Source organism: Leucopleurus acutus (assembly GCF_964270905.1).
Source record: "Leucopleurus acutus genome assembly, chromosome: 5".
Taxonomy (NCBI): Eukaryota; Metazoa; Chordata; class Mammalia; order Artiodactyla; family Delphinidae; genus Leucopleurus; species Leucopleurus acutus.
This window is the reverse complement of record NC_139147.1, coordinates 69,451,070-69,465,881: the sequence shown is the minus strand read 5'-3', so window position 1 is coordinate 69,465,881 and position 14,812 is coordinate 69,451,070. Positions and strand designations below refer to the sequence as shown.

The following is a 14,812-nucleotide window of genomic DNA, read 5'->3' as shown; positions in this document are numbered from 1 at the left end:
CCTGGTTTCCCCGGGACTCCACTCAGAGCCTCTGCAGCTGGCAGCCAGGGGTTTCAAAGGTCACCCCAGCTGGGAGGATTGGAACCACACATCCCTCTGACCCGGTGAAGTTGGCTGCTCCGTGCAAGGCAAGTTGCAACATCTGTGAGCAGTCAGACGAACGCCCCTTAACTTTTCAGTCTGGCACTGGGCTCTGCTACATCTCTGGCTCTCCTTCACTGTCTTCCTTCTCGGACAGACCTTGGACAGGCGTCTCTGCAGTACAGTGGTAAAGCGTGGCCGTCCACGCGTCCCAACTCATGGGAGAGCTGCCCGGGGAAGAGGTCACGGTAAGGCGTGTCCGTTCTCTGGTGTGTGACCCTGCCGCACTGCCTGCTCCGGTGGGTCACAGCAAGTCAGCAGGCACAGCCCACAGCCAAGGAGCAGCTCGTTCCAGGATTAGGAGAGATTAGGGAATTTGTCAGGATTTGAATGCTCTGAAGAGAGAGGATTAAGGTGGGGAGAGGAAGCTGTCATTGCCTGGGGCATTTGCACCTCGGTGGTTTGCTGTGCTTGCTGTGTGCCTGTGGCTCCGGGGGTTCATGGCTGTCGGCCAGGCTTCCAGTGCAGAGCCCACTGGGAGCCCTTCCCTGTAGGGAAGGTATGGTATCTCCAGGATGCCTTGCTGCCGGATCAGGTGCTTAAGGACTACGATCATTTAAAATGTATGCACTTTGGGTAGGGAAGGGGGCAGCTGGTTGCTCTAAACTTGTTCTGCTGTGTAACTTCATTCTTGATTTTAAACTTTTCTCTGAGTCTTTTTGCCTCAGTCTTTTTGCCCTCTCTCTTGGCCATAGTTGAAAGTGTTCCTTTCTGGGTTCAGGAGACAATTGAAAGTGCTTTTGATCGAATTAAAGTCAAATTAATTTAGTGCTGCTTTGAAGGATTAATAAATTCTGCTACTTGTGAAAACCTTATTTGGAGGTGAGCTTTGGCCCAAGCATTGTGTGTATATGGCGGCGTGTGGCTTCCAGCCCTCAGACCACTGCTCTTCTGATCCCCTCCTCCGTCTTTTTTTCTCTTCTTACTTCTGTCTCTTCTTCTTTTTTTCTTTTTACATCTTTATTGGAGTATAACTGCTTTACAGTGGTGTGTTAGTTTCTGCTTTATAACGAAGTGAATCAGTTATACATATACATATGTCCCCATATCTCTTCCCTCTTGCATCTCCCTCCCTCTCACCCTCCCTATCCCACCCCTCTAGGTGGTCACAAAGCACCAAGCTGATCTCCCTGTGCTATGTGGCTGCTTCCCACTAGCTATCTACCTTACGTTTGGTAGTGTATATATGTCCATGCCTCTCTCTCGCTTTGCCACAGCTCACCCTTCCCCCTCCCCATATCCTCAAGTCCATTCTCTAGTAGGTCTGCGTCTTTATTCCTGCCTTACCCCTAGGTTCTTCATGACTTTTTTTCCCCTTAAATTCCATATATATGTGTTAGCATACAGTATTTGTCTCTCTCTTTCTGACTTACTTCACTCTGTATGACAGACTCTAGGTCCATCCACCTCACTACAAATAACTCAATTTCGTTTCTTTTTATGGCTGAGTAATATTGCATTGTATATATGTGCCACATCTTCTTTATCCATTCATCCGATGATGGACACTTAGGTTGCTTCCATCTCCTGGCTATTGTAAATAGAGCTGCAATGAACATTTTGGTACATGACTCTTTTTGAATTATGGTTTTCTCAGGGTATATGCCCAGTAGTGGGATTGCTGGGTCATATGGTAGTTCTATTTGTAGTTTTTTAAGGAACGTCCATACTGTTCTCCATAGTGGCTGTACTAATTCACATTCCCACCAACAGTGCAAGAGTGTTCCCTTTTCTCCACACCCTGTCCAGAATTTATTGTTTCTAGATTTTTTGATGATGGCCATTCTGACTGGTGTGAGGTGATACCTCATTGTAGTTTTGATGTGCATTTCTCTAATGATTAATGATGTTGAGCATTCTTTCATGTGTTTGTTGGCAGTCTGTATATCTTCTTTGGAGAAATGTCAATTTAGGTCTTCTGCCTATTTTTGGATTGGGTTGTTTGTTTTATTGTTATTGAGCTGCATGAGCTGCTTGTAAATTCTGGAGATTAATCCTTTGTCAGTTGCTTCATTTGCACATGTTTTCTCCCATTCTGAGGGTTGTCTTTTGGTCTTGTTTATGATTTCCTTTGCTGTGCAAAAGCTTTGAAGTTTCATTAGGTCCCATTTGTTTATTTTTGCTTTTATTTCCATTTCTCTAGGAGGTGGGTCAAAAAGGATCTTGCTGTGATTTATGTCATAGAGTGTTCTGCCTATGTTTTCCTCGAAGAGTTTGATAGTTTCTGGCCTTACATTTAGGTCTTTAATCCATTTTGAGCTTATTTTTGTGTATGGTGTTAGGGAGTGTTCTAATCTCATACTTTTACATGTACCAGTCCAGTTTTCCCAGCACCACTTATTGAAGAGGCTGTCCTTTCTCCACTGTACATTCTTGCCTCCTTTATCAAAGATAACGTGACCATATGTGTGTGGGTTTATCTCTGGGCTTTCTATCCTGTTCCATTGAGCTATATTTCTGTTTTTGTGCCAGTACCATACTGTCTTGATTACTGTAGCTTTGTAGTATAGTCTGAGGTCAGGTTGCCCGATTTCTCCAGCTCTGTTTTTCGTTCTCAAGATTGCTTTGGCTATTCGGGGTCTTTTGTGTTTCCATACAAATTGTGAAATTTTTTGTTCTAGTTCTGTGAAAAATGCCAGTGGTAGTTTGATAGGGATTGCATTGAATCTGTAGATTGCTTTGGGTAGTATAGTCATTTTTACAATGTTGATTCTTCCAATCCAAGAACATGGTATATCTCTCCATCTATTTGTATCATCTTTAATTTCTTTCATCAGTGTCTTATAATTTTCTGCATACAGGTCTTTTGTCTCCTTAGGTAGGTTTATTCCTAGATATTTCATTCTTTTTGTTGCAGTGGTAAAGCAGGATACAAAATTAATGCACAAAAATCTCTGGCATTCCTATACACTAATGATGAAAAATCTGAAAGTGAAATTAAGAAAACACTCCCATTTACCTTCTGTCTCTTATTGATCTGCATTTAACTGGTGCTGAACAAAACCCCCTGGGTAGGTGTATTTGACTCCAGCCACTGAGTACTGCTCTGCCGATAGAGAAATTATTGCAGAAGCCACCCAGGCCCTCTGGTGCTCTCGACTGGAATGTGGTCAACAGGCTGGATGAGGGGTTAGAAGGGAACAAGGATGGTTTGGTTTGATTTATAATTATTATAATAATTATTATTGGTAGAGCATTCCAGATATGCCAGTAACCATTAATTGGCAGTGTGGACGGAATATGTTTATGTGGCTGATGGCAGTGGGCCGGGTGATGGGCCGAGCAGAGCTGTTTGGTGTGCCTGGCCAGCCTGGGACTGGGCTCTGGTTCTGCCTGTGTGGTGGTTAATAACTGCCCTACCCACCCTCCCCCACCCCTCACAGGGCACTTGCTGTATTGACTTGCCTGTTCTGTTTCTGACCTGAAGCCAGACCTTCCCTCCTGCCCAGGGATGGAAGACTTCTGTCTTCTGTGTGTATGGGGCCGAGCATGTTGCTTTTGATGATAGCATCCAGGGCCTTCGGGAGACCTCAGAAGGTCAAGATCAAGAGGATTTATAGAGAGAATTCTGAGCCTGATGTCACCACTCTTAGTTTCCAGCTCCCCCGAAAGCAGAGTGGAAGAGTCTTGTGTCTTTGAAAGCCAGAAGTGAGAGCAGAAGGGGGTGTTACATTCCCCCGCCCCCCTTCCTTTATGCAACTCCCAAGCCTCTGCCTATCGCATCTCCCATTACTGGAGAAGGCAGGAAATGCCTAGTCTGGGTCCGGAGGCCCTCCAGGAAGCCCACAGGATATGGCTACGATCAGAATTCAGTTTGGTTTCCACTTCTTAGCTATGTGACCTTGGACAAATGTAGTTGGTTTTCTGAGCCCTGGCGTCCTCGTTTGTGAAAGGAACGTAATCAGAACTGCCTTGCAGGACCAGGAGATTGAGTGAGATTAGGGCTGAGCATGATGTCGGGTGCATACACCCTGCCCGTTCCATGCTAGGACACACAGGACAGTGCTGCGGAGGCTGTCAAGGGGCCCCAGGCCCTCCTACCCACCTTCTCATGGTCTGCCATATGCTTCCCACTGCTGTTATACAATAATCCCACTCAGATACCCTTGCCCTGAGGATAATCAGGCTGGCCTGGGCTTGCCATCCTTGGTGAAAAGGGTGTGTCCTGCAGGGTTGGGGAACTTGCTTTCCCTTTGGGAGCTGGATGATGACCATGTTGACAGCTACCAATTATTGAGTGCCTTTTATGCTGTACTAAGTGTTTTATATATACTGTCATTCAAATCCTCCCCTCAACTTTGTGAGATTGATATTATCATTCTCATTTTATAGAAAAGGAAACTGAGGCCAGGAGAGTTGAAGTACCTTGCCCAGCTAATAGCTGGAAAGTAGCAGTGCCCTGGACTTGCGGCTGGCGACGACCCTTGTGATACCTGCCCTCACTCCACCCCACCCCTGGCGCTGGCAGCACAGAGTGTATTTGTCACCTCACTTCAGTGGCAGTGGAGGAGGGCAGAGGGAACTGTGTCCCCTCTGGGGTATGGTCCTGGGAGGCTCTGCAGGATATAAGAACCCCCTGTTATCACACTCACCACACACACACATGTAATTGTTCACTGCTGTATCCCTAGCCCCTAGCTTGCAACATGGTGGATGTTCAATAAATTTATTTATTTTATTATTATTTTTTTTGTGGTATGTGGGCCTCTCACTGTTGTGGCCTCTCCCGTTGCGGAGCACAGGCTCCGGACATGCAGGCTCAGCGGCCATGGCTCACGGGCACAGCCGCTCCGCGGCATGTGGGATCTTCCCGGACCGGGGCACGAACCCGTGTCCCCTGCATCGGCAGGCGGACTCTCAACCACTGCGCCACCAGGGAAGCCCCAATAAATATATTTTAATTGAGTGAATGACTATATCCTGATTCTTGCCATTAAAATTATATCCTGATTACCTTGAAATGGTTCTGCAAACACATACACAAACACAATGATATAAATATGGCAAAATGTTAACTGTTGAATCTAGGTGATAGGTATCTGAGGTGCTCATTTTATCATTCTTTCTACTTTTCTGTTTGAAATTTTCCATAATGAAACTTATTTTTAGTTTAAAATTTCTATATCATTAAATTCCTATTATTATTTTCCTTGTAAATATACACTCATATAACTGCCTGATATTCTACTGTATTTAACCAATTCTCACTGTTGGATATTTAACTGGTTTTTTTTTTTCTATTTCTATTTAACTGGATTATTTTTCTGTTTATTTTCCTATAAATAATGTGATTAGCATTCTCATATATAAATTTGGGGCTGTACCTCTGATTCTTTCCCAATAATACATTTCTAAATGTAGGATTACTGGGGAAAGAGATGGACATTTTTTTCAGAATCCTTTTGAAAAATTGCTTTCTAGAAATATTGCTTTAGTTTATACTCCTCAGAAGGATATGAGTACCCAGAGTCTCACCGGTATTGTATGTTGTCTTTCTTTTTAAATGTCATTTGGTTAGTTTTTTTAAATAATAACTTGTCCTTGACTTGCACTCTTGGATTCTGACTGAGGCTAGGCAGCTTCCATTTGTGTTGTGGTCGTTTGTCTATCTTCTGTGTACCGTCCAAGTGATAGCTCTACCCATTATCTGTCAGGCTGTTTTCTTATATATAAAATATCCTAGTCCTTCATTCTGGTTGCAGACATTTTATCCCAGATCATCAAATGCCTTTTAATGTTGTCATTGGTATGCTGTGTCATACGGAAGATCTCAGTGTTATGTGTGTGTGGTAGCAGCTGTCAGCTTTCTCGCTTATGACCCCAACCTCAGACCCACTTCCTACCAGCCAACTCTGACTGCTAATAGGAAGCAAGAGGGTCCAGTGGGGGACTTCCCTGGTGGTGCAGTGATTAAGAATCCGCCTGCCAATGCAGGGAACACGGGTTCGAGCCCTGGTCCGGGAAGATCCCACATGCCGAGGAGCACCTAAGCCCGTGCACCACAAGTACTGAGCCCACGTGCCACAACTACTGAAGCCCATGTACCTAGAGCCTGTGCTCTGCAACAAGAGCTGCAGTGAGAAGCCCGCGCACTGCAACAAAGAGTAGCCCCTGCTCGCTGCAACTAGAGAAAGCCCGCATGCAGCAACAAAGACCCAGCGCAGTCAAAAATAAATAATTAATTAAAGAAAAAAGAGGGTCCAGTGGTTAAGAATAGGAGCTTTGGTGCCAGACACCTGGGATCAAATGCCAGTTCTGCCCCCTACTAAATACTCTGACCCTGGGCAAATGACTTAATCTCAGTGAGCCTCGGTTTCTAATCCATAAAATGAGGATGATGAGATCATCTGTCGCACAGTGTTGATGTAAGGAGCAATTGAGCTATTATTTGTAAAGTGTTTAGAATAGTTCCTGGTATATAGTAAGTGCTGCATAAATTTGGTTTTTATTGTTACTTACTACAGTGAACCTGTGAGTCTTACCATTTGGAAAGGATTTTGTTTGCAAAGCTAATACCTCATCAGTGAAAGAGAAAGCTGGCTTTGTCAAGCAGGGGGTGTGCCCTGTTACAAACGAACCTAGGTCTTTGTTGCTTTAACTTGTTGCCTCCATTTTAGTTTTGTTAGACGTTATTAAATTTAAACAAACTCATTACATGCCCAGATTATCACTGTTCATTTCTGTCAGCTCACCCCACTTGGCATGGGACATAGGCTTGTGACTGACGATCCCAAGAAAATGAACAGAAAAATAAAAACTGGAAATACTCTTCCTCTTCAGTTTAGCAGACGTTTGTTGCAGGGCTGTGATAGGCCAGGTACCGTGGATTCCATGCTGAGTAAGATGTGGTCCCCAACCTGGAACCATCCCAGCCTGGTGAGGCTCCTACCTGGACTTGAAATCTGGAGCAGGGATACTTGGGACATATTCCAGGGGGTGGCAACGGGTGTCCAGTGACCTTGGCTAGGCTCTGACAACCTGGCTTCTCTCGACTGCTGCCTGTGTTCCCAGCCTGGTTCTCCAGCCTTTCCTGTGGACTTTGATAGCTTCCCTACTCCCCGTCTTTCCAACAGATCCCTTCTCCATTTATGAGAGCCAGAGTCCATTTCTGTAATTTGCAACCAGGAACTGATTCATACCTGTTACTAATTCCACTTCTAGAATTAATCCTAAGGAGATCCCTTCGTTCCAATCAACCTGCCAGCCCCCATAGACATCTTGTCTAGTCCCAACGGGGCCCTGGACCAGGAGTCAGGAGCCTGAGGTGTACTTGCCAGTCATGCCATCATTTTGCTTTGTCTCTCTGAGTGAGTGACTTACCTTCTCTGGGCCTCAGTTATAAATGGAGGAGCGAGCCTGGATAACCTTAAAATGCTCCCTTCTCTGACGTTCTATGGCTTTTGAGGCTTTTTCGCACTCTGATCCCCAGAAGTGGCTAGGGTCCTCCCTAGCCTTGCTTCCTTCCCTGCTTTCAACCCCGCACTCTCACCTCATCTCACCTCCCCCGGGATCCTTGCCGTATGAACCCTAAACTCTTGTCTTTCTTGGACTGTGGATCTCATTTTTCTTTAGCCCAAGAGCCCTCACAGTTCAGGCAAAAGCAGCTTTTACTTTCACCTTGAGTGCCTAACGCAGATACAGATTCTGAAGGTTGAGTGACTTAAGTATGACTTCAGATATCCATTGTAAAAACGCCGAGGAACATCTGATTTCTCTGTTCCTGCTCTAGCTGCCCCCTTCCTGGAAGTTCTCCACGGGGTTTTGGGGAGACCAGGACGTGGCCCTGGGAGCTGGCGTCTGGGGCAGACGGGGCTTCACCCCTGCAGCTTTGCGTGTAGGGGACCCAGGGACTCTCATTCCCAGAGAGGAGCTCCAGGCGGCTCCTGACCTAGTGGGGTTCCCCGTAAAGCCCACGACGCTGCGGCCCCAACCAGCACCCTGGGCACGTCGGCCGCCTGCCCGGAGGACGGGCTGTACTTTGTCTCGTCTGACCTGATCTATCTTCCTGTTTGCAGGCCATGGGGGATGTGAAGCTGGCTGCCTCGACACACGTTTCCAAAACCTCCGTCACTGTGGATCCCTCGAGAGTCGGCTCCATGCCCCTGACCGAGGCCCCTGCTTTCATTTTGCCCCCTCGGAACCTCTGCATCAAGGAAGGGGCCACCGCCAAGTTTGAAGGGAGGGTAAGGAGTGAGGCGGGGCGGGCGGCTTGCAGGGGATGTGGGGCAGGGTGGTTGCTTCTGCTCCAGCCTTCCCCTCGGCAGGCTGACCTGCCAGAAAGCCTGCTTTCCTTTGGGACTCACAAGTAAAGTGGAGATACGCCCACTGGCCCTATTTCTTTCGTTTGTGGTTGACTTTGGGCCGTGCTGGAGAACTTGGGGGTGGGGAGGGACGCCGAAGTTTTGCTATTAATGCAGGTCGTGTTCTGGGTTCGTGCACCTGATTCTAGGAGAAGAAGAGGGGGGCTGGTGGCAGGAAGTCTCAGATCTGACAATTGAGAACTAACTCTCACTTTCGTCTCACTTCCTACCTGGAAGGAGTGTTTGGTTAACTGACCCTCTCGTGTATCCACATGGTACATCCAGAGCAATGGGGTGGGAGCTAGGACCCCTTATCTCAGTTCTGTCACCTTTTGCTAATGGGTACTGGTCTCTTGCCCTTACTGGGCCTCCATTTCTTCCTCTGCAAGCAGGCAATGATAATTCCTTGTCCACCTTGTACTAGAAAGGAGAAGAGGAAGATGGGAAGAATAACTGTAAGAATATGGAGGTTATGCCCCATTGGAGAGACTTTTAGTAAGCTGCTGGCTCAGGCCGCCATGAAGTCAGATCATCAGCTTGATGCAGAGATGCACGTGGAAGTCAGGGGTTTGCAAGTAATATTTGTCCTGGATTAAACACGGACGATCTCCCCCAGGAAATGCTTTAGCAGCTAGAAGGCTTTGATCCGAGCAGAAGACAGCTGAGGTGATGAGGTGATGAGGTTGTGCTATGAGTCTACAAGTTAAGAGCAGGGACCTGAGAGCTTGTGGAGTGAAGGAGTCAAGAGCATCACTCTTCCTGGACGACACTGGGCCTTGCCTCTGTTTAAGTGGCACGTTTGGCTGGAGTGTATTCAGGGGCTCTGTGCTCTGCACAGGCCTGTGTAGTTAACTGTTTGCTGGTGGATCTGACGTTCCTTGTCATATGTTTTACTTGAAGAAGGGGAATGTTGGTGATGCTGCTGAGGGGTCTGTTTCTTCTCTCTGGGCTCTACCAGGATGAGGGCTTTTTTCTGTTGCCCTGATTGTGGTCCCTCCATCCCCACATCCCCTCAGCTGGCAGGAAAGAAGCAACAGGAAGAGTCCCTGGGGATTTAGAAATAGGAGTGAAGTACTGATGCACACGACAACATGGATGAGCACTGAAAACACGCTACATGAAAGAAGCCAGACACAGCAGGCCACCTGTTGAATGACTGCACGTATCTGAAATGTCCAGAACAGGCAAAAGTATAGCGACTAACAGTAGATGAGTGTGGTGGAGGGCTAGCGGGGAGGAGTGGGGAGTGACCGCTGAGCGGTGCAGTGTTTCTTTTGGGGATGATGACTGTTCTGAAATTAGGTAGGGGTGGTGGTTGCACAACTTTGCGAATATGTTATAAAACACTGGACTTACACTTAAAAAATTCAAAGTGAACTTGTGAAAAACGGCTTAGCAAAACTGATCCACACCCACCCTCCTGCCCTATTGCTTGTCAGAGATGAACTCCTCCCTCAAATTCAGAGAGTAAGAGATGACTTAGCTTCTGCAGATGAAGAGGCCTTGCTTCCTTTGCTGACTTTGGAGGTCATGAAGGAGCGGAGCCTTTGGGCTGTTTGCCCTGGAACATTTGTAGAATGAGCACTGGCCCAGGAGTCCACACACTGGAGATCTCTGTTGCTCAGTTATCCTCTAGTTGGCAGGTCAGACCTTCTCTGGACCTCAGTTTCCTTATCTGAGAAGAAATAACTAGTTGTTTCTATATTTTCTGGCCTTCAGGGATGTGAAAAGAAAGCGAGTTGAAGAAGAAAATGGTCAAAGCAGTTCATAAAGTCAAGAAGTGTAGTAATAACAGTATTTTTTTTTAATGAGGTGACGTTCATATACCTAAATTTAACTGTCTTAAACAATTCAATGGCATTTCATGCATTCACAATGCTGACTGCAGTATTCTTAAAGTAGAGCATTCTCTATGTGAACATTTTATTTTACTTATATTGAGGAAATAGCTGACTTTGTATATTACATGTGGGCTATAGGTCAAAGGGAATGTGTTCCTTAGAGGTCAGCCTTCGGAGCTCTGTTACCACTCACCAGCTTCCTGGAATTAACCCAGAAGAGCACCTTGAGAGCATGCTGGTGTATAGTGGACACAGAAGGAAGACAATTCCAGAGAGATGTTAGGTGGAATGTCTGGCTCCATCTCAGAACTTGCAGAGAGAAACACAGAGGGAGGCGCTGTCTTAGAAAGCGCTCTGTAAGCTAGCGTGCTGTGAGTGTGTTATTATCACTGAAGCAGAGGAACACCTTGCATCGGGGAAGGGCCACGTCAAGTGACTCCAGAATGAGGAATTTTTGTTTGGATACAGAGATGCAGATGAGCAGCGGGTGTTCCTGACCTGGCCCCCTCAGAGAAGGGAAGGGTAGGGTGGTGGTGACCTGCGTGACACGAGCTTAGAGCAGGAGTTTCTTGTTTTAAAAGACCAAGTGCCAAACGGTTATCCCCTGATCACAGCCAGCGGTTCTCTGCCTCTAGGGCATGTTAACCTGCTCTGCTGTGGCCACTTGACCTGTCCTGCAGCTGACCCCTCTGTCCAGGCCCTGGGACGCATCCTGTTCTAGAGGCTCATTCTGCACCAGCCAGTCCTGGTGTCAGTTTCACAGCGACCTCAGGACCTCAGCTCTCCAGTCACTGGGTTCTTGCAGAATCTCTTACAACTGAGCGACTTTTAAAATGAGCCTTCAAGCTACTTCTTAGGCCCAGGCTGGCACCCATCGCAGCCAGCAGGAACCCTTCTCTTCCTTGCAGCAGCCCTCAGGGCCTCTGTCTGCTTTCCTCTCCCCCCACGCCCCTCTAAAAAGTTGCCACTACCAGCTCAAGCCCTAAAGCCTGGTGTGGAGGGTACTAGGATGTCCCAACTTCTTCTGCATGGGGCACGGGATCCTCCCATAACTGTAGAAACACAATGAGCCCCACAGATGTGAGGAAGTTATAAAGATTTGTTTCCTACTGCCTTCTGAAGCTGGTAATCAGAAATTGGTTCAACCTTGTGTTTTCTGGTTTTATTCCTGAAAGAGGTAAAAACAGTTGCCCACCCCCCCTCTCTTTATCCTATTTTTAGGCCAAAGACTTAATGAACCTCTTCCTCCCCGCCTTCCTCTTTCTATCGAAAAGTCTTGGTGACCCTAAGACAGGACCACAGGTGCCCCTTGTGGTTCTTGTCTTTTTCTGAGAAGCTCCAAACTGTGAGATGTTCAGCTCTGTGGGTCTCAGTCCGTCACATCCTTTAGGGTTTTTCCACTTTGTGGCAGGTACTTTGGACCAACGGGTAACCCACGACCAACCCTCTTTGCCCTTCCCTTTTCCATTCTAGAGGTCATTGTGAAGTTTTCCTTTGCAGCTAAGAGTTGTTCAGTGACACATTTGGCTGAAGTCAGCTAGTGTATTCCTAGGAAAGCATTTGCTTTTCTGATTAAAACAAAACAAGGGCTTCCCTGGTGGCGCAGTGGTTGAGAGTCTGCCTGCTGATGCAGAGGACACGGGTTCGTGCCCCGGTCCGGGAAGATCCGACGTGCTGTGGAGCGGCTGGGCCCGTGAGCCATGGCCGCTGGGCCTGTGCATCCGGAGCCTGTGCTCCGCAACGGGAGAGGCCACAACAGTGAGAGACCTGTGTACCGCAAAAAAAGAAACAAACCAAAAGTCACTGGTTCTCTCATATTCCACCCCTCCCCTGCTTCCTGCCGTGAATGCAGATTTGATGGCTGGTGCTCAGGCAGCCATGTTAAAACCATGAGGGAACAAGCCAGAATACAAAGGATTGGTTGGGGTGGGCATAGGGGGTGGGGGGCTACAGCTGTGGAGGGAACATAAAGACCATCAGCTAAGAGACAGAAGTCCTAAGGCTTAGAGAGTTTCCTAGATAGGATCTTTGGCTGTGGTTATTCACACAGGAGATTTTATAGAAAGTGTTCCTAACTGATAAACAACACCTAATGAGATGCACGTGGAGATATCTTCTCTTAAATGATGGGAATAACAGGGGAGAAGACATAACACAGAGAAGGACTAAAAAACCCTTTCAGACCTTTACCAAATCTACCAACAGTGAGGAGAGTGCTTGAGTTGAATGTGGCCGTGCAGTTAAAGCATTCTAGAGGAATTTGTGCCTCCCTGGCTGTGGCCATCTGGCTTGAACCAACAGGGTCTAGGGTCTATGAGAGAGAGTCAACCATATGGTGCTAAGTGGTGATTTAATGTCATTACAGAAAACTACTATTTGATCAGGGTCTACTGATTAGGGCAAAGCTACCTACCCTGCCCCACCTTTTTTTTTTTTTTTTTCCTCTGCCAGCTTAAGGAGATTATAGTTATCAGAACTCATACAACTTTGGATCTATGTCTCATCAGTACCACCTTTAGACCCAGGCAACCTGAGCCCACATTCTAGAAACCCCTGTTCCTTCATCTGGCTGCACCCTTGCCCAAGAGCAGGGGATCTCTCTGCTCCAGGGATATACCCAGTGGAGCCACACCATCTGCCATGTTCTGAGCACCCAGGACCCTGGAATTCTCTACCAAGGGGCCCTGAGCCCACTTCTAAGGCCTGGGTGGGCCTATTCCCATGAGAAGACTTACCTAGGCCTGAGTGGGATGGTCAAGGGGCAGCTGTTTGCTTGGGGGGATAAGAAGGTAGATGAAACTCAGATGTGGGGATCTGTTGTCCGCCCACGGGTATAGCTGGACCCTGACAGCATAGGATGGACTGTGCCACTGCCTCGTGAGTGTTGCTGGGCCCAGGGTGCTGGGGGCCTCCACGGGCAGATAGCGGAGGCCCACACATGTCCAGGGCTGACTGAAATGCGTCCAGCTGCTCTGTTGCCCCCGAGGGCGGCTAAAGTGCTGACGGGCTGCTTCCCCCAACATGGAGTCAAGTGTGAAAGGAGCGAGATGGTAGGAAAAATACTAAAATTACTGGAGATTTCTTCCCTTCTGCCCTGGAATTCATTCTTATCAGAAAAAGCAAGCATAGTGATAGGCCCTGGCTGTGCTGTGAATGAAACGAGCTGATACTTCAGTGCCTCTTAAACTACAGTCCAAATGAGGTTTCAGTCCAGACTGAAGGGCTCAGCGTTCACTGAAGGGGGCTTCACAACAACGGGCTAGCCTGGCCTCATTAAGACATGTTTATGTTTAAGGCGTGGAGGGTGGAGGAACGGAACAGGGAAGGCCTGACCCATGAAAGCGAGAATAACTCAATTTCCACTTTAACCAACATTGGTATCCTTCCCCCACTAACTGCCCAGTTCGCTTCTATCTCAGAAGCGCTCAACCACTTAGAGAAGTTCGAAGGAAGCATCTGGTCTGCTTTCTGCCCTCAGAAGTCTTGTTTTTGGCCATGACTTGCGGGATCTTAGTCCCCACCCCACCCCCAACCAGGGATCGAACCCGGGCCCCCGGCAGTGAAAGCGTGAAAGTGCCGAGTCCCAACCACTGGACCATCACGGAATTCTCTGTCCTCAGAAGTCTTAATGATGTGGTTCTTGAGAAAAACGTGTACCTATAAAACAGTAGGATATGACAGTATAATTAGATGCTTGAAATAGTTCAATTAAATAGTTTGTACTATAGGAATTTAGAGGAGATTAAATGAGGTTTGCAGTGGCTTGGAAACTGGTTTCTTGCTTCCTGACTTCTGTCCTTCCAGTTGGTCCTACCGACAATGCAGGTCTGACTATGTCACCTGCCTGCTTCAATCCTCGAACCTTGGATGAGGTTCCTCAGCGCTGCCCACAAGGCCCTTCCAATCAGCTCCAAGCTCTCCAGCTCTGACCCCTCTTCCTCCCTTGCTCCCTATGGCTCACTCCAGCCCTGCTCACCCACACAGCAGTACTTTGTTCTGGTATCACCTTTGTGGAGAAAGGGTAAACAAGGAAAACATTTTATCTTCCCTATCGATTAGGAGTGGGGACAGAGTGTGATAGGCCTACTGGCGCCAGGCATATGGTCTTCGTCATTTTGTCCTCATGGTAAAGTAGCTTTATACCCATTTTTAAAAGTTAAAAAAATTTTTAATACAATTTTTAAAGGTTATACTCCATTTACAGTTATTGCAAAATATTGGCTGTAGTCCCCGTGTTGTTCAATACATCCTTAAACCTATCTTACAGCCAGTAGTTTGTACCTCCCACGCCCCACCCCTGCAGTGCCCCTCCCCACCCTCCCCACTGGTAGCCACTAGTTTGTTCCCTGTGTCTGTGAGTCTGCTTCTTTTTTTATATTCACTAGTTTGTTGTATTTTTTAGATTCTACATATAAGTGACATCATGCTGTATTTGTCTTTCTCTGTCTGACTTATTTCACTTAGCATAATGCCCTCATATCCCCATTTTTTATAGAGGAAGAACCCAGGGGCTCAGAGTAATTACAGACC

At 47.2% G+C, this 14,812-nt stretch overlaps 1 protein-coding gene across 1 annotated transcript in view; it reads left to right on the top strand.

Moving 5' to 3' along the window:
- Positions 1-249: 249 nt before the first annotated feature.
- MYLK (myosin light chain kinase) overlaps positions 250-14,812 on the top strand; it is a 185,406-nt gene continuing 170,843 nt past the window's right edge. Inside the window, exons 1-2 of the mRNA XM_082839581.1 lie at positions 250-329; positions 8,157-8,324. Coding sequence (XP_082695707.1) covers positions 300-329; positions 8,157-8,324 — 198 coding nt within the window. The 5' untranslated portion in view covers positions 250-299. The remainder of the gene's footprint in view (positions 330-8,156; positions 8,325-14,812) is intronic.